Source organism: Python bivittatus, unplaced genomic scaffold (genome assembly GCF_059951505.1).
Source record: "Python bivittatus isolate LINGU-HERP-01145 unplaced genomic scaffold, Pbiv_v1 ctg000180_np1212, whole genome shotgun sequence".
Taxonomy (NCBI): Eukaryota; Metazoa; Chordata; class Lepidosauria; order Squamata; family Pythonidae; genus Python; species Python bivittatus.
Window position 1 is genome coordinate 723,654 of NW_028277047.1, and position 23,108 is coordinate 746,761.

The 23,108-nt window shown below is 59.2% G+C and overlaps 1 protein-coding gene across 7 annotated transcripts; it reads left to right on the forward strand.

Annotated features, from left to right (window-relative positions):
• Nucleotides 1–2,363: 2,363 nt before the first annotated feature.
• Nucleotides 2,364–21,545, forward strand: PI4KB (phosphatidylinositol 4-kinase beta). 7 transcript variants are annotated; one of them, XM_088137112.1, is made up of 13 exons: nucleotides 2,364–2,604; nucleotides 4,163–4,288; nucleotides 6,378–6,517; nucleotides 8,034–8,992; nucleotides 13,060–13,104; nucleotides 15,977–16,204; nucleotides 16,601–16,828; nucleotides 17,085–17,194; nucleotides 17,686–17,790; nucleotides 18,155–18,278; nucleotides 18,524–18,789; nucleotides 19,045–19,177; nucleotides 19,550–21,545. In XM_088137112.1, the coding sequence occupies exons 4-13, from the start codon at nucleotides 8,063–8,065 to the stop codon at nucleotides 19,952–19,954; spliced, it is 2,574 nt and encodes an 857-aa protein (XP_087993238.1). In that variant the 5' UTR covers nucleotides 2,364–2,604; nucleotides 4,163–4,288; nucleotides 6,378–6,517; nucleotides 8,034–8,062; the 3' UTR covers nucleotides 19,955–21,545. The 7 variants fall into 7 exon arrangements, with proteins under 7 accessions (XP_087993238.1, XP_087993237.1, XP_087993236.1 ...); XM_088137114.1 differs by lacking the exon at nucleotides 6,378–6,517 and having other exon boundaries at nucleotides 2,367–2,604; nucleotides 4,163–4,284; nucleotides 19,550–19,670; nucleotides 19,773–21,545; XM_088137111.1 differs by lacking the exon at nucleotides 6,378–6,517 and having other exon boundaries at nucleotides 4,160–4,284.
• Nucleotides 21,546–23,108: the final 1,563 nt, after the last annotated feature.

Below are 23,108 nucleotides of genomic sequence, written 5' to 3' on the forward strand. Positions count from 1 at the left end.
TCAGATCCCTGGAAGAACCAGCCGCACACAGTCAAGCCAGGAAGAGCGCAGGGCGGTGCACGGATTGGCCCACGGACCCCGAAATTTCCCCCGGGTGTGCCACATGGAGCTTCAGAGGACCAGGGACTTCGGAATCCATCAACACTTCCTTCTCCCTCCCAGAAGGTGCATCGACTCTGCATGCCACCCTCTCCAGCTGGAAAGGGGTGCCCGCCTGTGGCGCCCCGTGAGCCAAATGCCAGGCGTAGATTATATCGTTACTGCTGGTTTTACCTCCTGGACACGCACCAAAGGCCTTTTTAACAAAGATGCGGGGAAAAGAAGAAGAAAACGCGCGGGGAGGGGCCCGATTCAGGGTCTGTCCCTGAAACCATTTCCAGAACTGTGCAAAATTTAGCCTCAAGGCTGGGGAGGGAGGAAACATCTGTCTTCTGCAGCTCCAGATGGAGACGCTCGGCCTCCCCACAGCAGCATCTTTGGGGTGAAGAGTGACATAGACAGGAAAAAAGGGTGGGTGGGCAATTTTTAAATCGTTCACAGCGCCTCTTCCTTGTGCCTTGAGGGGGGGGGGAAGTGATTTTTTTTTTTTTGCTTTCGAAACCAAAAAAGACACGAACGAACGGCAGTCGTTATCGAAGGAAAAGTGACCAAGAGGATATGCCGCGCTGCGTTTGCCACCCGCAAGGGAGATTGCCACCTTCCTTTCCCAGCAGGGCTCCTGGGCCTTTTCCTGCGGTCCCACGGATCCGGAAAGTCCTTAAATGGAAAACCGGCAGCTGGACAGAACATCTGGCAATCTCGCCCTGAAACTGAGACGAGGGGGCTCAACGAGGGGGGATTTTTGTACATTCTTGGACCTAGAAAGCAAGCGGCTCGGCCCTTGGGTTTTAAAATCTAAGTAGTAAAATCCTTTAATAGAAGTGGTTCCAACAGTGTTCAGATTATTTATATATATATATATATATATATATATATATATATATATAGATATAGATAGATAGAAACGTCTATGATAAAGCTGAATGTATGCAGGTTAGTTTCATCCACCCAATTGTCCCCCTCATTTTTTTTTTTTTGGTCCAAATCTAATTTATTTTTTATTAAAGATTATTTGATTTTACCCAAGGCTGTTTTCGTCTTCCCTCCACCTGCTTTCCAACTCTTTGCAGGGAGGGCCATTTCTGGCACCGTAATGCAAGTGACGGGAAAAGGCCGTCCTCGGGTGGGAGAAGAACACTTTTCACCGGGCAAGACTGTTGCTAAAAGCAGAAGTGAAATGCAGAAGGAAGCTCTTCCCCGTTTCTTCTCCTGCGGAGGGTGGGAACTCTACTGGCCGAATTTCCTAAATGGTCTAACAGGGAAAGACATCGAAATGGGCACCTGAGTTTTGGCAAGAGGGAGGAGGCTTGTAAACAGGGTTCCCGGCTTTGCTTTACCGCATGCGGGTATTTTAGAGAAACTCAGTCTATGCGAGGGGACCGGCTGATGCTTAAAAGTTCCCTTCAGTTTTCATGATTAATGTGAAGACAGGAGGGGGGAAGAAGCCTGTTTTCCTCGCTATCGGCAGGGCATAAGGCAAGGGAAATAACCCCGGGAATAAACGCCGTTCCGATGCCTTTGGACATATAAGCCGGTAACTTCTGCTGACGGTTTTGCAAAAGTGAGCCAGAAGCGGGGTTGGTGCAACCTTGTTTTGGAAAAAAACAAAATTACATCATTTGGGGCTTTTTAACGGACACGATGGGGGGCAGGGGGAGGAGGAAGTCTGAAGAAAGTCGGGGCAGACGACTGAAGGCAACCGATTTGGGGAAGAAACCACAAAATTAGCCAGGCTTTCGGCTGGCGGGCGCTCCAGATGTGCCCGGCGACGAGGCCCATGGTCCCCAGCCCGCCCGGCCTTTGACAACGGGGCACCTCGTCTGCTGCCCGGGCGGGGACGGAGCGGAGCCGCCCGGCCAGGCGCACTCTATCTCGGCGGCCAGGGGCACGCAGCCTCGCTCCAGCAGGGGGCGCTGCTTCCCGCCCGCGGCGCCCCCCCCGACCCAATTCGGGGGATGCTCCGAATCGCTGAATTGGATGAAAGGGGGGCACTCCGCCTCTGCCCGGAACGGCTCTTCCCAGCGCGCAAACTGCGCCCGATTTTCAGCTGCGCCTCCAATTCTTGGTGGTGGGGGGATTGATACTCGAGCTGTTGCACTCTTAAGCGCATCCTGCGTCCCAGCACCAGCGAGCGAATTTGCAGGGTTTACTCGGGAGCAGGGCGCAAGGAGCGCCTTCCGGCCCGCGCAGATCCAGCGCAGACCGAGCCTCCCCGCGCGTGCGCACATGCGCCCCTCCGCTCCCGGGGAGAGACGCCGCCGCGCATGCGCGCCGCACGGCCCCTCGGCTCAGGCACTGGCGCGGCCACCTCTCCGCCGCCTCGCCGCGCGGGGTCCTCGCAGGTTTCGGGGGGCGACGAGGAGCCCGCGGCCGCGCGCCGGGAAGTGGCGACTGCCCCCCCGGGGCCCCCTTTTCCCCGCCCCCGGCCCGCGGGCGCGAGGACCCTCAGGCGGCGCGCGGGCAGCCCCGGCTGGGCCCGGCAGTGGCGGCGGCGGCGGCGGCGCGGTGAGTGCGGCGGGCGGGCCGCGGGGCGGCGGGGGCGATGGGCTCTGGAGTCCGTCCGCGCGGCGGGGCTGGTCCTCCGGCCCCGGGAAGCGGGGGGGAGGCTGGAGCCGCCCCCCCCGGCCGTGGGCGCTGAGGCCCGTCCCCTGCAAGGGGGTGGCTTCGTGGGCAGGGGATGATGGGGGGTGTAGTCCCGCCGGGGAAGCCAGCTGGAGGGTGCCCCGCTTTCCCGGCCGTTGGTCCCCTCCCCCGCGCTGCATTTGCCCCTTTAGGGGGTCCCCCTCCCCTCCTCTCCTCCCGAGGACCTTGCGAGGTAGGCTGGCGGGCGGGGGGCTCCTGGAGGGGACCCCCTCCGCGGCAGGCGGCCGCCCCCCAGACCCGCAGACCCGCTCCCCCTTTCTGCAAAGGGCCCGGTCGCCCCTCGCCCGCCCGCGCCCCACTTCCCGTCCTCCCCCTGCAGGTCTCCGCCGCTGCCCCCCCCGGCCGCCCCCTCCTCGGGACTTCCGCCGAGGTCTCCTCCCGAGCCTCGCCCCGCGGCCCTCTGGGGCGCTGCCCCCGGGCCCCCCGGGCTCCGGCTGTGGGGGCTGCAAACGTTGCGTGTCTTCTGCGCGGCCGTGTTGCAATCCCCGCTCGGCGGAAGGAGCGCCCTTCCTGCCCGGAGCCAGGAGCGGCTGCGGCTGCCGGATGCCAGGCGTGTGCCCGGGCTGCGCGGCCAGCGTGGGCACGAGCCCCCTCCGTGTTGCCCGGGGCGCCCGGGTGACCGCCCGGTGGACACCGGAGAAACGGACCCTTTTCTGGGCAGCCCCTCTGCCCGGCAGGCTGGGAGACGGTTGGGCGGCCAGCCGGGGTCGTGAAGAACACTATTTGGGGGTGGGGGACCCCACTACAGACCCCGCTCCCGGACCCTGTGATTCCCCGCTGTCTTTCTGCCCCAACGTTTTACTTTAACGCCGGGACGTCCTCTGAGCATTGGAGCCTTTCGCTGCTCCGAGTTGCCAAGAAGCAAGTTCGGAGAGTGAGTTAAGAGCTGCCTTAATTACATTCCTGCTTTTGTGGGGACGAGAAGATGCAAATGTGCCTCCGGGGTGGGGACAGCCTGTCTGGGGCCGCCCGGCAGAACAGGTGCAAGGAACTGGTTTCCGGGGTGACGGAGCGGCTGGATCCGAAAGGGATCCCCAGCTCGATCTCCCTCCGAAGCAAACTTGCGTCGTTCGCGGCCCAGATTCCCTGTGAGAACCCGCCCGGAGCTCCACTCGGCCGTCAGCTTGAACCGGGGAATCGAGTTCTGAATGTGTGTGCCAGCCTCGATGTTGCTCTTTACGGGCGGACCAGCCGCCCTTCCAAATGGGAGCGTTCCCTTCCCTCCTTCCACGGCAGAAAGGGGGGTTTCTTGCAAGGTTGCGTGAGCCAAATGTTCTTCCAGGGTTTCTGTTTTTCAAGGGGGATATCGAGTTACAGGCCAAGCGGGGGCCGGGGGGGAGACGATGCGGAATGGCTGAGCGCCACTCGAGACCCCGGCTTTGCTCCTGATGAGTCTTGCTTCTTCTCCTCTCCCCAGCAGCTGTGAAGAGTCATCCCGCCGAATCCCTTTGGGTGCCCTTCTCTAAAGATGGCTGGCTCGACTAGCGCCGTGGACGCGCGTCTGAACCGGGGAGCAGGGCCAAGAAGATAGAAATGAAACAGGCAAGTGAAGTAAGACGGTTTCCAATGGGGACGGCCAGTTGAGCGCTCTCTCGGACGCAGCTGGTTCACAGTGCTTGACCCCTGGCCTTTCAAAGAGGGGTCCCCCTTAATTGGGTAATTAAGTTTAAAGTTGGGCCGCCTCCTTCTGTCCCTCCCCGGGCAGCAGCTAATAAAGGCAGGGAGGTGCTCCCACCCAGCAGGAATTTCCACACTTCGCTTTCGAAAGCCCGCTTTGGCCTGGATCGCACATCACCGTTTCCCCGTGCTTTTTCAGCAGGCCAGCTGGGTTCATGTCCACGAATCGTGGTTTGCAAGCTGCAGCGGCTGCGTCCACGCAACGTGCCCATCCGAAACCAAAGAGTGCATTAGGGCTGAGTTCTGGGGGTGAATCCAGCAGTTGCTTATTGTTGGTCTGCGAGGGACCGGTTTCAGGCGCTATTCAGGCGGGTGGGGTGATGTGGGGTGGGGTTCGAAGGCGAATGCCCCCCACCTGTCGCTTGCACAGCCAAGTGGTTTTCCCGTGCTCGTGTCTCTGTGACGCGTCTGCTGGCAGGGACCATGGGAGAATGCGTGACTCAGCTCTGGCAGGATCCTGTTCAGACTCGCCTCCATGTGCCTGAGAAAGAGAACGAAGCTCGGTTGTTCCCACTTCCTTCCGAGCTGCTCTGCGTTGCTCAGCTGCCTCTCCCAGAGGAGAGCGTGCGTGCGCAGAGTTCCTCGGATCCCTCCTTCAGCGGGTGAAACGATGTAGTGCGTATCCTGCTGGGTGAGTTCAGACTCCGAGCAGCTGTCTGATCTTGGCCGCATCCGAAGCTGGGCCAGAATCCACAGGGAGGAATTGGACGTGCACCTGGCCTTGGATCCATCTTGCCCAGCTGTGTGGGGAGGGGATTCTGGAAACCGTGGTCCCGGTCCCACGCTCTGTAGCCTCCACGAGCCGGGGGCCAGGCAGGTTGGGAAACAGGCTTCCTCTGGGCTGTTCTAGCTGTTTTAGGGCTGTCTGTGGAGAGCACCCGAGTCCTAGCTGGGTTTGCTGGCAACCGCTGGGCACGGGGCCTTCTTCGCACTGGCACCCTCTCTTTTCAATTGCTTATTTGGGAGGAGGAGGCAGAAGGAAGAGGCAAACAGTGAGGGCTAGAAGCTTGAGGCGGATGCCCAGGGGAAGAATGAGGGCAGGAGAAGGGTTCAGCTTGAGACCTGAAGAAGAGCAGCGTGTGAGTGAGGACACGGACTATAAACGCAGCCGCTGTAGGACTGAGCAAGTCTCTGGTGCCTCTTGAGCACCTCGGGCTGAACCGAAGAGGCCTCCAATTTTTTAAACGGCCATTTGTTCTCAAAAGAGAAAACGGGCTTGTTTTGTGCCCCCAACTGCGCTGTTAATCTGGGTTTGTGCTGGCATCTTTCTTCAACCCTGCTCGTCTCTCCCCCCACCCCGGACCCCAACGAGCCCTTGAAAGGAGGGGTTAGACATGGGGCATCCGGCCTCTGGAATACTTTCCCCGCGTGCGCGCAACTTGATGACTGCTGCACGTTTGGGCTTTGGGGGGAAACGCGGGCGCGCATTAAATCCGTAAAGTGCTGAGCATGGGGAAAAGGCAGGCTGCGTAATGGGAACCAGATGTCTGCAGCTGATCCAGGGGGCGCCTGCGTAGGCTTACGAGGCCGGCTTTCCCGTGCAACGTGTAATGAACTTGGGAGAACTCCCAAACACCCGTGCTGTCAAACACAGCAGCGCCTGCTAGCGAAAACAGCCTTTTCTCTTTCTTTAAAAAAAAAACACAAACAAAAGCCTTGTGGAGGTACGTGAAACTTTTACTGATCACGAGAGTGGAGTTGAACCTCTCGGTTTGGAGGCACTCTACCTGTAAGTAGTGCAGAGGGAACAGTCTGTGGACGTCATTGCAGGATTGAGCTAGCCCCTGCTTGAGCTGGTGGTGGTTTTGGGCTACGTGGAGCTGCGTGGGTTTTCCAGCCACCCTGTCCCGCTTCTTTGGGCCTTTGGGGGGTGCGCCCGATAGAGGGGCTGCCCCTGAGTTGCACCACCGCCCTCAGACGCCCTCCTTTGTGCCTGTACTTTCTTTTGTTTTAGGGAGAAAGCAGACTCCGGTTGATCAGAGAGGACTGCCGTTGGTGGGTTGGTCTCGGGCTGGACCGCGCATTCGGGAACTTGAGGAAGTTCTCTGGATTTTCCTGCCCGCGGAAAACAGCGCCCCCCATCCTCCCCTGTGGCTTGGTGCGTGGCGCGCGCGGTGCGGACTCCAGAGGCAAAAATTGCTAGAGAGAAGTGCGGTCCCGTGGCTGGGCAGAAGCAGATAAGCTGCGTGTTTGCGGTGGGCTCAACTTTGCCCTTCAATTAGCGGGGAGGCCTTTCATTCCAGACCTTGTGATCGGCCAGCCGGGTGCTTCTCTGGCCGTAAATCATTCTTGGCAGAGCGCTCTCCTTTCAGGAAAGAGCGAGGAGGAGATTAAATGTTGGCGTGCGGGCCTCCTCTCTCGCCATGCCCAATCCCCTCGGTGAATGATGTTTTGATCGCTTTAATGTAGCGTCTATTTTAAGTGACTGGCTTTGCTTCCTTTAAGTATAGTTCTGCCCTGTACTTTAGGTCCCCTCCTCTTTGAGGGTCCTTGAGGGTCTCCATTTGTCCAGCAGGAGGACCGAGCCTGGGCCAAGATCCCTGCTCGTTCTCAGTGGGGTCCTGGGCCATGAAGGCCTTGCCTCTTCTCCCACCCATCGCGGCCCTTGGAGAACCCTTCCTTTCCTTTTTTAAAGCCCTGCCAAATTCTGCCCTTTGTAATTGCCTCCCTGTCATTGTACCTAAAATTTCTTTCTTTCTTCCGGCTTCCTTCAGCTACTGACCCACACAATTGACCCTTGCGGCCAAGGGTGGGGGTTCTCAGCCTCCGGATTCTTACTCCTGGCCGGCGTGGTCTCGTTAAGGGCTCCGAGGGCGTTAATGGATGGAGGGCTGTCTGTCTGTGGATGGTGCTGAGTCCTGAGACCGATAGTTTTCAGCCTTTCAGAAAAAAGGTGCACTTAGCGAGACCTTTTCTGGCTCTTAGTTCTGAGCAAGTTGGGAGGAAAAGGAAGTGGTGGTGTGGTTTTCACCCTCAGTTTCTTTCAGGATTCTCAGGAGCTGGGGTAAGGCGCACAGCCATGCACAGAGTTCATAAGCGGCTTCTTTGTGGTGTCAGGACTGGAGGCTGCCGGTGGGATCAGAGTGATTCATCTCGGGGGCTCCTCTGGAGGACCCCATTCAGCTCTGGCCCAAAGGCAGGATCTGGACTCAGGTGCTTCCAGGCCCTGTTCAACTGTTGAGGAGTCGTGTTTGTTCCGCAGCCTCGCTGTTTTTTTAACATTCAGATTTTTGTTAATTTACATTTACAGAGTGAACATGGATTTGCTTTAGAGCAGTCTTGTGATAAACTGGTCACCTGGGGGAGTTACAATTTCTTCTAGGTAACCCAGCAGAAGAGTTTTGCCATTCTCTCTCCCCAATAATAATAATAATAATAATAATAATAATAATAATAATAATAATAATAATTCTCCTCCTCCTCCTCCTCTTCTTTTCAAAAAATGATAATTATGAAGTTACAAGGTCAGCACCCCAATGTGGTTACTGACCTTCTGTCTAGGTTTCTTGAAAAATCAAGAAAGATGGTAATCTGATCTGACTGTGGGTGGCGATCGTAGATTTTGGTTTTTGTTTCAAATGCTAAAGGCAGGCAACCTCTCTCCTGTTCTCCAGCTTTGAAAGAGAACAGGCCCACCTTGGATATGAGTCACTCTGCCGCAGACGCGCCACCGCGAGAGGGAACGCCAGCGGAGACGTCGGCCACAATGCCCCCCGAGGGAGACGGCGGGACAGCCGCGGCCCTCGGGGTCATCACTGAAGGTGTGGGCGAACTGGCTGTGATCGACGCCGAGGTGGCCAAGAAGGCCTGCGAGGAGGTTCTGGAGAAGGTCAAGCTGATGCACTGCATCTCGCCCGACGGATCCATCCGCTCGAAGGACAGGAAGGGTGGTGCTCGGTGGCCGGGCCCGGCGGGGCTGAACGGCGAGTGCTGCGAGATTAAGTGTCTGGACGATCCACCTGACAAGATCTGGGAGGAGGACGAGAGTCCCCCAAACTCCGTGAAAGGGGTGCGGCGGCGCCAGAAGAACAACTCGGCCAAGCAGTCCTGGCTGCTGCGCCTGTTCGAGTCGAAACTCTTTGACATCTCCATGGCCATCTCGTATCTTTACAACTCCAAGGAGCCTGGGGTCCAAGCCTACATCGGCAACCGCCTCTTCTGCTTCCGCAACGAGGATGTGGATTTCTACCTGCCGCAGCTGCTGAACATGTACATCCACATGGACGAGGACGTGGGGGACGCCATCAAGCCCTACATCGTGCACCGCTGCCGGCAGAGCATCAACTTCTCTCTTCAGTGTGCCCTACTGCTGGGCGCCTACTCCTCAGACATGCACATCTCCACCCAGCGCCACTCCCGCGGGACCAAGCTGCGCAAACTTATCCTCTCCGACGAGCTCAAGCCGGCCCCCCGGAGGAGGGAGCTGCCCCCCTTGAACCCAGCCCCCGAGGTGGGGCTGTCCCCCTCTAAGAGGACTCACCAGCGGTCCAAGTCAGATGCCACCGCCAGCATCAGCCTGGGAAACAACCTGAAACGCACCGCCAGCAACCCCAAAGTGGAGAACGAAGACGAGGTAACCCGCGTGGGCCCCCCTCCCGGCCTCCGGGCTTCACGGGGCAGGCAGGGTTGAGGGGCTGTCGTGTGGGCAGAGGGACAGGTGTTCGCAGCGGGAACCCCATCGTGCCGGTCGCGGGTTGCTTGAATGGGCCGCTGGTTACACCAGAACCCAGCTGGGGCGGGCAAAGCGGGGGACGTGCACAGGGGGTCGTGTGAACACCAACTTGGGTGTTCGTGCGTGTGAACTCCCTTTGGTTCCTAGCCTCTCTTGCTCCGGCAGGACCCGGTTCATCCTGAGGACGGATAGTTATTCAAGTGGAGAAGGGTGTGCTTGGCCCAGTCGAAAGCGGGGGTCGTGGGTCCCTCTTTCCTGACTTCCATCGTGTCTGCAGTCCACACGCACCGTTGTGGGTTGGAAGCCAGACATGTTTCCTTGCTGCTGTTCGGGGCTCAAAGGAAAAGCCCCTCCCTTGATAACTTTAGCAGTTACTTGCGAGCCCTACCAAAAAATACAGTGAAAAACGTTTGCTGGGGAGGTGCCAGTGCCCCCGGGTAGCCTGGGTATTTTCTTGGTCCCTGGAGTATTCCCCTCGCCTCTGGGTCCTGCCAGCAGCTGGCCTGCTTTCTCGGACCCCGATTGCGTCCTCGAGGGCGGGCTGGGTGGAATTTCAGGGTGGCTGGATTGCAGGTGACTACTTCATGCTGGGGATAAAGGTCTCCCCCACCCTCTCGGAGGAGAGCTCGGGGGTGGAGGGGAGATGCAGGATGCCCTGGTGGGGCTGAGGAAGAAGGGGCCACCTCTCTGGAAAGTCCCCAGTCCTTCAGGGCTTCCCCCAGCTAAATGCTGAGTTGGTCGTCTTCAAGGAGAATCTCGCCCTGCAAGCTGGTTTCTGGAGACAAAAAATTAAAAATAAAAACGGTCGTCTCTCTCCACTTCGGGTAAACATCCATCCTGTCCTGCCTGTTCCTCACAACGCCCCTGTAAGGCAGGCTAGGCTGTGAGACAAGCAGCTCCGGCCAGGTTTTGCTGCTTAATGTTCTTCCCTCTCCCAAGGCCGGGAGCCCTGGTCACACCGGAGCAGCTGGGTCTTCTGATGCGCACGCCAGGCTTCAGCTGACTCTAAATTGGCCCCACCAGCCCTCCCTGTTGAACTCCCAGCCACTTCATTGTTGCCCAAGAACAATGGGTTGATAGAGGACCGGATGCTGGGAGGCCTCTGGGTGCCAACTGGGAACCTGCGTGCCTGCTGATGATTGACACCGAGCTCCATTGAGTCCAGACGGTCTCAGCGGCCCCATCCCAGGCCCTGGTGAGGGTGCCCGCCTGCTGCTGCCCAGGCAGTTAAATCCCCTGGTTGCAGAGGGTTGCGGCCCAAGAGATTCCAAGGGGGTCCGGTTGGGGGAGGCGGGCTGTGCCAAGAGCTGCAGGAAGATTTATTTTAGCCTTTTCGCTTCCTTAAGACCGTTCTGCTCCGCCTCGTTCCTCGGGCCTCTGAACATTGCTACCGGGGTGCAGCAGAGGAGGGAAAGGATGAAAAACGAGGCTGGAGGCACGTCGTGCGAATGCTTGTTTAATTTTAACGACGCTCCCCAATCCTATCCAAGGCTGTTTTTGTCCTTCTGCCAAAGGACCTTCCTGCCCAGCTGCTGCTCCTGAGTCTTTACTAGCTCCTTTCTCGCTAGCAGGGCAAAAATGTGCCAAGCGAGTCTCCCCACCCCTGTCCACACCCAGCAGGTAACCTTTGGCAGCGCACCTGCCAGCCGTGGCCTTGAAGCTGAGCGCCCGGGAGATGTTTTGCTGGCAGAGTCCGCAGAGGGAGGCTCGGGGCTTTGCGGAAGTTGAGTCAGCGTGAGCTGCGTCGGGCACACACAGCGGGGTGGCAGGGGTGTCTCCGTCACCACAGCCATTTCCTGTTTGGCTCAGAGACCGGGGGAATCTGTCCCGAGGGACCAGCCTCAGAAGGGCAGGGTTGGCACCTGTCCTGGGGCTTGAATGGAAGGCAGGGCTGCAGCCGAGGGGCTGAACAGGGTTCAGGCGGGGGGTCGAGGGCAGAACTGGCCCCCTGATCCACGGCCGCCTTCAAAACCCAGTTGGCAGGCCGGTGGGGAACTGGCCCCAGGCCCTCTGCTTTCCCCCAGGATTTGGGTCTTTTCGGGGGGCAACGGGAATGCCAGCACTTTCTGCCCTCTTGCTACCTTGGCCACGCTTCCATGTGGAGTGGCTGGTTGCCCAGCCTGCCCGGCCCTGTTTCTGCTGAACGGGAGCAGGCGAGACTCCCTCGAGCACACCATTTGGCCCAAGTTGGGGCACCCTTGGAACGAGCGCTCTTGGCCGAGGGGGGAACAGTTTGCCATTCCCCCCCATGAGCTTGCAAGGGGCGTTGTGAAAAGCTCACGATTCACACAAGGGTGGTCACCAAGCCCCCCACCCCACCCCCACCGGCCCCTTCCCCTTGATCCCTGGGCCGCTGAAGACAGACCAGACTTTCTCCTGAGATTTTGGTTCCCCAAGCGCTAGCGGTGAATTAATCCTGGCTTGCTCAACTTCGCATGTTTCAAGCGCGGGGTATTATTATCATCTTCGAGCCCTGGTGCCTGCCGCTCTGATGGGAAGCCCCCTTCCCCTGTGTTTGTCCTGAGCGGGAAGCCCCGAGAAGAGAGGGGGTAACTCCCCCCCGCGGGATGCCCCAGAACCAGGGTTTGGAAGCCCGGCCCGGCAGCCTTTTCCTTCCTGTTTCAGTCCTGGCTTTATATCCTGTCTTCCCCCGAGCGGTGCTCCGGATGGCCAGGCCAGCCTCGTAAAAACAGTTTAATTAAACGCCTCGTCAGAGTGGCTGCTTTAGTGGCCTGGGGTTGAAACCGTTGGTGTGGAGCCTGTGGCTGCCCGGAGGCTGCCGAGTCACCTGGGGTGGCCGGGGCATGGCTGTCGGGAACCCGGCGTTGCTCTCCTCCCCTTTGCTTTGAGGCGAATGCGGTCATTCCTAGTCCGCCTTCCCTGACCCCGGACCCTCCACCCTAACCCCAGAGTCCTGTCATCCTTAGCCAGCCGGGGATGATGGGGATTGGAGTCCAACCTATCTCCCCGTGGCCAGATCGAGGAAGTCTGTTTAATGGAGAGTTAGGTGATTTTGCATGGGAGCTGGTTGTTTAAAAATAAGAAAGATGCAGGATTTGGGGAATGTTAGCCTGTTCCTCTCCCTTCTTCCCTTCTTCCCTCCCTCCCTTCCTTCCCTTCCTTCCCTTCCTTCCTTCCTCTTTAAAGTATTCTTCATTTTGAACGTTGCATCATTAACAGTGCATTGAAAAGGAGAACGGATCCATCTGTGGAGCCCCCCCGGGGATTGGGGTCAGGTCTGCGGTGAGGGAGGGTTCTCCCGACAGCCCTGCGAGGCGGGTTAGGCTGAGAGATCATGCAGGGGGTGGGGATCAGAAGGTGGGTCTCCCAGCTGGCGCTTGGGTGGCAATCTCTTATTGCCACTCTTGCCTGCCCCCCCGATTTCCTGTGGTCTCCCATCCAAAGGTTCCCAGCTCAACACTGCTTAGCTTAATTTAAGATTAGCCAAAGCCGATGGTGGGCAGGGCCCACAAACCTAAAGCCAAAATCCTTCTGGCATTTTGCAGAGAGATTTGCCTCTTCCTCCCATTTGCAGCCGGCGCCTCGTTTGGCCCCGCGTCTGCCGTTTCGGCCCCACTGCTCCCAAGCCTCCCGCTTCCTCCCCACTCCCTGAATGGAGGGCTACGAAATTTGGAGACGGACCCCTCACTGAGGTCTCCCTCGAAAACCCCGTGAACAGAAGGCTTGGATAGCTGCGTGGGGCTTCCCTGTCCAGGGGCAGTGTACCTTTCGGCATTAGGGATTAAGGACCCCCGGCCCCTGAGAGGCTGCCCTTCCCTGCCAGGCCCCAAATTCCAAGATGTGACCCCCGTTTCCTTGGGTGGGTGCACTGGGGGGGCAGGACAGGGGGGGCCTGCGAAGAGCTGTTTTTAAAGTCTTGCCTTTTCTCTCCTCGACTGCCTTCCTTCCCCCCCTCCCCGCCTTGGAAATAAATCCACCCACCTCCCTCTCTCTCGTTCATTTCCCAGGAACTGTCATCGAGCTCCGAAAGTCTCGATAGATCATTTTGTTCCGTAAGTGCCCCCCTCCCCACTTCTGCCCCCAGCAACTGGGCTGCCTGCCTCCTTCATTTTCCCCCTCCCCCTCGTGATCCCCCCCCCCGCAGCAGCATTTCCTCTCTCTCGTGATCTTCGGCCTCTCCGCTACGCCACCAGTCACGTTGGCACCGCGTCACCCAAACCAGCAAGGCAGATCGCCCCTCTTGCCTCTCCCCCTACCCCGCAAGCCAGACCCTGCACTGCCGGGAGCTGTTGGGGCTGACCCTTGGGCAGAGCGACTTCTTTACTTCTGTGCCTCCCCGTCTCCTCCCCCCCCGAAAAAACGTGGCACCGTCACATGCATGCCCAGCTCTTAGGAGCTGTAAAGTTCTGCATGGCACAAGGCTCCAGCTTTCTCCCACAATGCCCGCTGCTTCTCCAACGCCCCTGTAGGTCTGGAGGGGTGGAGGGACCGCCCGAGCACATCACAGGGAAGAAGACACTTTGAATTAAGCCTGGCGACACAGAGGAAGTTTGTGCAAATGTTACGAGGTGGGGCCGCATCTTTCCGGTTGCCTGGCCCCCCCTCAATTCCCCAATCAAAGTTTCCCAACTGTCTTCAAGGGCAGCCCCACGGAGAGCACATTCCAGTATCCAAGCAAGGCCTGGCTATTTTATGGCGCTCTCTTGATATGGGCATTGCCGCTCTACCCCATCTCGCCCCCCGTCCACTGACAGAAAAGCAGTTTTGTGTAACACAAAACCCTGCTTATTTCTACTTCACACTTCCTGTTCCAGCTCTGGTGTCCGAATTATGGACATGAACGTACGGAAAGGGATCCAGGTCCATTTTCCTCGGTTCAGATTTTTTGTTCTTATTTTGCTCCCTGTTTGCTTAGCCAGAATAAACAGCGGGGTGGTTTCATGAACACGCTCGCCCCAGTTCATCTCTCGGAGGTGACGCTGTCCTTAAAACGTGCGGAGTGCTGCGTGCCGCTTGGAGAAGCGCTCTCGGCGCGCAGTTTTGCAGCAGCCTCAATAAAAAAGGGAAAAAGAGGGGAGAGGAGAAAACAAGAAAGTTCAGGGGCCGCTTCCTTCCTAACATTCGTTCCTGGGAGTGGAGCAAACTTTACAAGCCCAGTTCCACTGCAGAATTTTGGAAGGAGCCGGATGTTCTCCATTTGGGCTCTTTCCATCAGTGATCTGTCTTGGGGTCTGCAGAAAGCAGACCACTTACTGAAAAAAGAGGAAATGCTGTTCTTGGGTGCCTGGCATTGGTTTTGATTTAGCATGTCCTGGGTTTGGTCCAAATTTTCAGCTGCTCCTTTCCTGCCTCAAATTAAAAATCGGTTTTCTCTCTCTGCTGAAATTTTGCTCTCGCCAATCACACCTAAGGTTTTTTTCCCCTTGCCTTCCGCAAAGCCGTACTTTTCCCCCTCGTGAAATGGGTAGGAGCGCAAGTCTGGGATATAGGGAGAAAGTCACTGGGGGCTTGGCAAGGGTTTTCAACCCCCCCCCGCCCCCAATCAGCAGCCTCTGCTTCTGCGTAAAAGTTATTCTCCTCTCCTGGATTCATAGCTTCTTTCCAGGGTGGGAGAGGACGTGAGATTGGGGCTGGGTCCTTGGTCACTGGATGGAGGTGAATGTTTTATGAGGATGGGGGGGAGTAGGAGAGCTACCTTGACTTTTGGGGCGTGCTGAGTACCTCTCCGTGGCTCCCCAGTCTTCCATGCTGCCTCGCCCACCCTCATTCCCTCATTCTTACCCCGAGCTCCGTGTGGTCAGTGAGGAGGAACATGGTAGCCAAGCCAGCGCCTTTGCCCACCTGGCCATGGCCCGGCCTGTTCCAGAAGCAGGGCTTCTCCTGCATCATCTGAGGGCACCACTGGAGATGCCGCAGGTGGCACCTGGGAACTTGCCAGGCGGCTCATCTGGGGGGTTGGCACATGTTGGTGGCTGGGACACAGCCGGGCACCAAGGGGTTGAAGCCGAGTGTTGCCCTCCTGGTACCCGGCCCCAGGCTGAGTGGGCGTTCCCACAGTCAGTGCTGCCCCCAGCTGGCCTGGCTTTGAGAAGCTGGAAGGGGGGGGGCGAGGTCTGAAGCAGAACCCCAAACTTGCTTTTCTGGGCCAGTGAGGTCTTCAGTTCATTGGGGCCCAGATTGGCTTAGGGATCAAGGGGGCACGTCCCTTTCGGGGCTCAGCTGGGCATGCTCTTCCCCCCACCCCAGCGCAGGCCTCTCTCTGTGAGCCCCGCTCAATTTGGGCTGTTTGGTCGCTGGTTCTAGGAGGGACAAGGAGCCCGTGCACGTAAGGTCTGTGCCCACCTGGCCCCCTGCCTCGGTGGGGAGAAGTTGGAGGGCTGCTTGGCAGAAAACGGATGGATGGATGGATGGATGGATGGATGGATGGATGGATGGATGGATGGATGGATGGCGCAGATCCTCTCCGAGGTGCAGGGCTGGGGATGGGCCTGCTTTTTCCATCCCGCAGGCGCGCTTTGAGAATCGAGGACATCTGCCCGGCCCAGCCTCTAGCAGGGGGAAACAGGAAACCCAATTCCTTTCTCGATCTTCCTCCTCCTGCTCGCTGCAGAGCAAGACTAAACGTACGAGCCCGCCACCAAGTTTGGGCTTCCGGCAGGGAGAATGGTTCGGTCCAGAGCTCGTTGCAAAGCTGGGGAGTTTCATCTCTCCCCATCTTCATGGGGTGCAGCGAGAGACGAGGCCACCCGTCTTCCTTTTGCCCTTTGTTGGCTTCTGCAGCACAACTGGAGCCTCTGGGGAGGGAATTGAACTTCCTCCTATCTCCAGAACAGGCCCCCCTGCAAAAAAAAAGCAGCTTTGGGCTTCACCATCTCTCTTTTTTTCCTCCCCTCCCCGAACACTGATCTCTTCCACCCCGCGTAGCCGGTCCGGCTTGCCCCTGAGCGAGAGTTCATCAAGTCGCTGATGGCCATCGGGAGACGCCTGACGACGCTGCCGACCAAGGAGCAGAAGACGCAGCGGCTGATCTCGGAGCTCTCCCTGCTGAACCACAAGCTGCCGGCCCGGGTCTGGCTCCCCACCGCTGGCTTTGACCACCACGTGGTGCGAGTCCCCCACACCCAGGCGGTGGTCCTCAACTCCAAGGACAAGGTGAGGCGGGGCGCACGGAGCTGCTGGGGTAGCAGGCGGGCCTGGGGGGTCGCGGCTGCCCGTCCGTTCTCAGAGCAGGAGGGAGACTTCGGGGATTGCTCCCAGGACCCATAGCCGCTCTCTGGGGGGCTCCTTCTGGTGCTGTTTGCTCGCGCTTTGGGCTTGCAGATTTGGGTCCTCCCCGGGGCCGTGATGAGCAAGCTTCCTCCCTCTGCAGACCCTTCAGCCTCTGCAAAAGGATTGGTCTCCAGTCCCCCCTCCCCATTAGATCCCCCCCAGGGCGCCTTGCCTCTGTGTAACGCGACACCCAGGCGGGGCAGAGCGTTCGTCCAGAGAACGGGGAGATCCGCCCGCAAAGGAGCCCCACTGCATCTCCCTCCTCTCCCCCCCCCACAGGCTCCTTACCTAATCTACGTGGAAGTACTTGAATGCGAAAACTTCGACACCACTAATGTCCCGGCCCGGATCCCGGAGAACCGGATCCGCAGCACGCGCTCGGTGGAGAACCTCCCCGAGTGCGGCATCACCTACGAGCAGCGCGCCAGCAGCTTCACCACCGTGCCCAACTACGACAACGACGAGGAGGCCTGGTCCGTGGACGACATCGGGGAACTGCAGGTGGAGGTGAGCTGAGGGGGCTGGCGCTGGGGTGTCCAGGAGGAGCGCTGGGGCAGCCTGGGGGGGTCCTTGCTCCTCTCCCGCCCCTTCCCTGCCCAGAAGACCGGAGAGGCAGCTCGAAGGGGGGAAGGTCATTGGGGGCCTGGCAGCTCCTTCCCCACCGAGCATAGCCCCTGCCAAGGGGGAAACTGGGAAGGGCAGGGCCATCAGGAGCCCCCGGCCCTCACGGCTGCCCCCCACTGGGCTTCCTCTCCCCCCCCAGCTCCCCGAGATGCACACCAGCAGCTGCGACAACATCTCACAGTTCTCCGTGGACAGCATCACCAGCCAGGAGAGCAAGGAGCCGGTCTTCATCGCCGCTGGGGACATCAGGTGAACAGCCCCGCCTCGGCCAGGCGGCCCGTGGCCCCTCACCTCTCCTGCCCCCCATGGCGGGGAGGAAGGAGGCTGCTGTAGTTCATTAAAAGAAGAAGAAATACAGGGTTGATCTTTTTAGGGTGGCCTAGATCATGGGCAGCTCACGTGCCTAAGGTGAATAAAATGGCTTAGCCGGCCGTTTTTTTTTTTTTTTTTAAACACTAAAAAACCGTGTTTATGCTGGGAGCTGCGTGTGGTAACTGGATTTTTTGGAGGGGTCTTAAAACACCACTGTTGAACGCCTACTGTTCTGGTAGCGATTTAAAACTGTAAAGCAAAACTTTAAAGCAAAGTCCGTCTGTCCGTCCTCTGAGCCAGCTGAACAGCAGCCAGGATTAGAAAGCTGGGGGTGAGAGAGGCCCGGCGGGTGCTGGCCGTGCCCAGGCTGCTCGGCCGCCGCCGCTGCCACCTCCCGCAGAACAGCTGAAACCGTCTCCCTTTCGCAGGCGACGCCTCTCGGAGCAGCTGGCCCACACGCCCACGTCCTTCAAGAGGGACCCTGAGGACCCGTCAGCCGTCGCCCTGAAGGAGCCCTGGCAGGAAAAAGTGAGGTGAGGACGGGGCCGGGGGGGGGCGCGGCAAGCGGCAGCTCTCTGTCGCCTCAGGCCGTGGGAGGAGGGCAACCACAGAAAAGTTCAGCCATGAGGAACTAAGGCGCCTCCTTGGATTCCTTAAACAACACTTCGTGGTGCGGCAGAAGCGAAAGCTGGGGAGTTTCCAGTCTTATGAAGCGGACTAAGAAAGGGGGCGTAAAGGAAGATGTATGGCAGGCCCTTGTTTCTGGAGGGCAGCCACCGCGTCCCGTTGGCTTCCTCGGCTGGTAGAACCGGGGCTGATGGATCGTCAAGACCCCCCAGCGGGGTGCCATCACGAGCGGAGTCCAGCGAAGCCTCAACCCTTCCCTGCTCTCCGCAGGCGGATCCGAGAGGGCTCTCCCTACGGGCACCTCCCCAACTGGCATCTCCTCTCCATGATCGTCAAGTGCGGGGATGACCTCCGGCAAGAGCTGCTCGCTTTCCAAGTTCTCAAGCAGCTGCAGGTAGGCAGGGAAGGAAGGAGGGAAGGAGAGAAAGAGGGAAGGAAGGAGGGAAGCCAGCCAGCCAGCCAGCCACTGGAGGGACTGTCTCCCCACAGGTGTGATGGGTCGAGGGGGTTCAAATCCACCTGCCTTTGGAATTAAGAACAGGCAGGGGGCAAAGATCACGCCTCCGATTCGCCATCGTTTGCGTCGGGGGCTCCAGCCGGGCTCCATGGCAACGCCTACCCTCCCGTCTTCTCTTTCAGTCCATCTGGGAGCAGGAGCGGGTCCCCTTGTGGATCAAGCCCTACAAAATCCTCGTCATCTCGGCCGACAGCGGCATGATCGAGCCAGTGGTCAACGCCGTCTCCATCCACCAGGTCAAGAAGCAGTCCCAGCTCTCGCTGCTGGACTTCTTCCTGCAGGAGCACGGCCAATACACCACCGAGGGCTTCCTGACCGCCCAGCGCAACTTCGTGCAGAGCTGTGCGGGCTACTGCCTCGTCTGCTACCTGCTGCAGGTGAAAGACAGGTAAGGCTCGGAGGGCAGGGGCGCTCGGCCTTTACGGGGCCAGGAGGCTCTTCCTCCGCGCGAGGCGAAGACGGAGGCCCTCTGGATCCTGCGCACGTCCTAAGTGCTTCTGTTTAAAATCTTTCATGAAGGAGACGGCTTCGCGCTTCAACTCGCACGAGCGGGGCAGGACTGGACTCCGTCTACCAGGAGAGGAAAAAGCCTTGCAAAAAGCAAGACGCCTGATTCTTTTTCCTCCTTCTCCCCCCACCCCAGGCACAACGGCAACATCTTACTAGACGCATATGGGCACATCATCCACATAGACTTCGGGTTTATCCTCTCTAGTTCTCCCCGGAACCTGGGTTTCGAAACCTCGGCCTTCAAACTCACCACCGAGTTTGTTGACGTAAGTTGCGCGGCGGGCAAGAAGTGAAATACGAGAAGAGAAGCCTCGAGGGGAGGCAGCGTTCCCCACCCGCACCCGCACCCCTCTGGATTTTTCGGGACTGTAAGTCCAGGAAGGGGGAATGGTAGTCCGGGCATGCGCAGAGGGCGGGGAGGCAGATTCAACGGGCAACGGAACAAGCCCCTTACGCTTCTCGGCAGCCTGTTTTGTTCCAAAGGAGCGCACTGAAGGCCGTGGTGCCTTCGACGCATAATCTGCGGGCCTCTTTTTCTAAACGCATTGAGGATTCCTCGGATCCTCCTCCCTGCTCCCCCCCGTGGGGCGTGCGTCTTCCTGCGTCGCAATGCGCGTCTTCCTCCCGTCTCCCCTCAGGTGATGGGCGGCATAGGCGGGGACATGTTCAACTACTACAAAATGCTGATGCTGCAGGGCCTCATCGCGGCCCGCAAGCACATGGACAAGGTGGTGCAGATCGTGGAGATCATGCAGCAAGGTAGGAGGAGGCCCTCTCGCTCGGAGCCACGGAAGGGGGGGCGTGGGCGCAGCCTGCCCCTCCTGGCGGCTGACTGGCGCATGCCGCCCGTTCTTCTGGCAGGTTCTCAACTGCCCTGCTTCCACGGCTCCAGCACCATCCGGAACCTGAAGGAGCGTTTCCACATGAACATGACGGAGGAGCAGCTCCAGCTGCTGATCGAGCAGCTGGTGGATGGGAGCATGCGCTCCATCACCACCAAGCTGTATGACGGCTTCCAGTACCTCACCAATGGCATCATGTGACGGCCAGCCGCGCCGGCCTCCCCCTCCGGAACCGGACCTTCCCCCCGCGGCTCTCCTCCTCCTCCCCCCCTCCTCCCGGCCCGGGGTCCGAGAGGCCCCGGATGCCACTTTGGAGGGGCCTCTGCCGGGCACAAGAGACAGGGAGGCGGAGGGTGGCCGCCGAAGAAAAACCAAGAGAAACTTGTGACTAGAAACGTGGGACGTTGACGTAGTGAAGGATCATGGAAGGACCTTGTCGAGATTTGCCTCCCAGAGAAAGGAGGCCAGGAACCTCAGAACCGTGGGTCGGTCTGCCCCCCGCGCCCCTCCTCCGGATCTCTCTCATTTCAGTATTACACCTCCACCCCTCCTCTTCCGCCTGTTTCCCAGCCCCCTCGCCAGCGTTCGGAGGGTCTGGGCAGATGGACGGGCTGGGAAGATCGTGGGCTTCTGCGCACCCTGTTTTTATGGCTCCTCCTCTCCCTTCTCACGTGCGGCTGGGGAGTGCCCCCCCTTTCCAGACTCATGCATGGCGAGAGAGAGTGCGCGTATGTGTGTGTACCTTGTGTCACTAATTAAGTCCCCCTGCCACCTGTGCCCACTTTCCTCCCTGCACAACTGAATGCAAGATGTCATCGGCGAGGACGTCGCACAGGAGCCTTCGCCTCTCCTCCTGGCCGCCCGAGGGCCCTTCTTCGCTGCTCGAAGCACAACTCCAGCCTTCCTGGAACCAGGGCTGGGGGCCTTGGCGCGGCGGCGTCCTGCTTTGCGTAGAAGTCTCCGGCCCCTTCCCTCTGCGGGGTACGGTCTGCCACCTTTTAAACTGCTGCACGTTTGTGTTTACACCGTTTATGCCAAGGGGCGGGGAAGCTGGAGTGCAGAGGATTTCTTGCCCCCCGAGTGCCCCCGTGCTGCTACAGGAATTCAGGCCGGTCCACAGAAGATTCTCTGGGGAGCACCGCCCCCTTTAGCTGGGACGTGCTCCACGTCCTTCCCCTTGGGGGGCCCCTCAGACCCCAAGGCTTCCACGCCCACCCTTGGCCAAACCAGCTCTCTTTTCCCACGGCCCGCCTCCAGGTCCGGCCCCAGTGGAACTGAGCAGAAAAGCCCCCCCCTTTCCAGGAGCCGTGTCTCTTTACAGGCAGAGCCCACCCCCCTTGCCTTTGGGACTGCGGAAAAGGGTCTCCCCGGCCTCTGTGCTTTGGAAAGTGTCCCTGGGAAACATCGGTGCACAAGGCAGTTTCCAGTATGAATTTCAGGCCTGGCTCTGCAGGGAGGTGTCCCTTTGGGATTCCTCGCCCCTTGGGGGGTGGGAGGGAGGCTCACCTTTGTCGATCCTTTGACTCGCTGAAAATGTGACTGTTTGTTTGGTCCTTTGCGACCCAAAGGAAGCCGATGGGCAGATTTGGAATTCGTGCTCTGAAGTGCGGCGGTATCCTAAGACCAGGGGAAATTGTGTCTGTTCTCCGTCTTTTTCCCTTTCTTGTCCGGTCTCCCCCTTTCTGAATATGAACTTTTTTTCACACTGTACCAAACTTGTCGTGTGTGCCTCGTTCCCCCTTCCGATGCTTAACCTCCCCCCCTTTTTTTAAACAAAAAAGGAATCTCTTGATTGTTGGCTGATAATTAACGTGGGAAACAGATGCATGAGAGGGGAAGGGAGGACAGGGCCTAATTTATCGGGGCCTTCTGTTTTTAAATTACCTCTGGGGTTCCTCCCCACACACACCCTGCACAAAAAAAGGGGGGGGGGGGAGAAGCAGTGATTCTCAGCCTGGTTCTGCAGCCAGGTGACTGTCGGGAAGCCTTTAAAGAAAACTTGGGCGTTTTCCTGCAAGAGGCCGGGAAGAGGGTTTTCAAGGTGTGCGTGTAATACGTTGCACATGGAAAACCAATTTCGCGTGTTCCTGCAGAGCGTCCCGGTGCAGCGCCCTCCAAATGGGTTGGATTGCAACTCCCCTCAACCCCAAGACTGTGCCCGTGTGGGTTGGAGAGGAAGGGAGTTGTGGAAGTTTGCAAGACACCGGGCAAGGGAGCAGGGCACAGAACATCTGGGGGGGCCTGCAGGGCAGGAAGAGCCCCGGTCTCCAAGAGGGCTGGCCCTGGCATTGCTTGGGAGAGCCATCCCTTGTGGTGCCCAAGGAAGGCACGAGGTCCCCTCCCACCCGCCCGGTTCTGCTTCCTCTTGAGGGGTTTGGAACTGTGGGCCGGGTTCGGCCAGGCAGGTGCGCCCTGCAGGGCGGGGGGTTTGGATGTCCCTGGGCCCAGCCAGGGTGGGCTCTTCCTCCGCATGCAACTCCGTTCCGCTTGGAGATGGGTGGCGCGTCTCCCATGGCAGCTGGCTGCATGGCCAAGAAGTTCTGCTGCTGCCAACTTCCCCCTCTCCTGCTGGTCAGAAGCCTCCCGCGCCAGGAGCAGACCCCGGCCCTGCTCTGTCTTTGCTTGCTCCCCTCTGGGGTGCCCCCTGCCCAGCCGGGGGTCCTCAGAGCACACCCACACGGGAATAAGGCCTTTGCTGGGGCTTCTTGGCCCCCGATGCCTCCTTCCTGGGTGGGTTCCCCTCAAGGGCACTTTTGGGGAGCAGTATAGCAATGGGCACCGCTCCAAGGCCCCGTGGAAGTGGGGAGGGGGTTGCGGTTGTGCAGGGCTGAGCACGGCCGCGTTCCTCTTCCCAGGTTCAAACCACTAGAGCGAGCTTAGGCGTCTAATTTTAAAAAAGCTTTTGGTCGTTTCCTAAGAAATGTGGGGCGGGGCTGGGCCTAGAGCCCCCAGCCCGCCGGGGCCGATGCCGCCGTCCCAGGGACCCCGGGGGAGCTGCTCGCCAAGCTGGATCCCGGTCTCCAGATCTGGAAAGCGGAGCGTTCCCACGTTCATCGGCTGGTGGCTCCTGAGTAATCAGAGGACAGGCAACGGTTTGTCGTTTAATCCAGACGACCCCGAGCGGCCGTAAAATCACACCCGAGCCCGGCCGACATCAGCACCGCCCGGGCCGAGCGGCTGGAGTCACGCCGGCAGGCGCTGTTCCCCGCCCAGGACTAGAAACTTGGTCGGGCGAAACCTCCGCCGCGCTCCCGCAGGGGGCGGGCGTGCACCAACCTCTGGCCCGCAGCTGCCCGCGCGTGGCGTTCCGCTCCGCCAGGGGGCGCCCGCCGGCCCCCCGCCCCCCCGCCCCAGC

Bases quoted from the DNA above. Each gene is read 5' to 3' on its own strand.
- PI4KB (XM_088137111.1), top strand. From the start codon at position 8,063: ATGAGTCACTCTGCCGCAGACGCGCCACCGCGAGAGGGAACGCCAGCG. The intron at 18,279-18,523 runs GTAGGCAGGGAA...CTTCTCTTTCAG, and splicing joins AAGTTCTCAAGCAGCTGCAG to TCCATCTGGGAGCAGGAGCG. The intron at 18,790-19,044 runs GTAAGGCTCGGA...CCCCCACCCCAG, and splicing joins CTGCTGCAGGTGAAAGACAG to GCACAACGGCAACATCTTAC.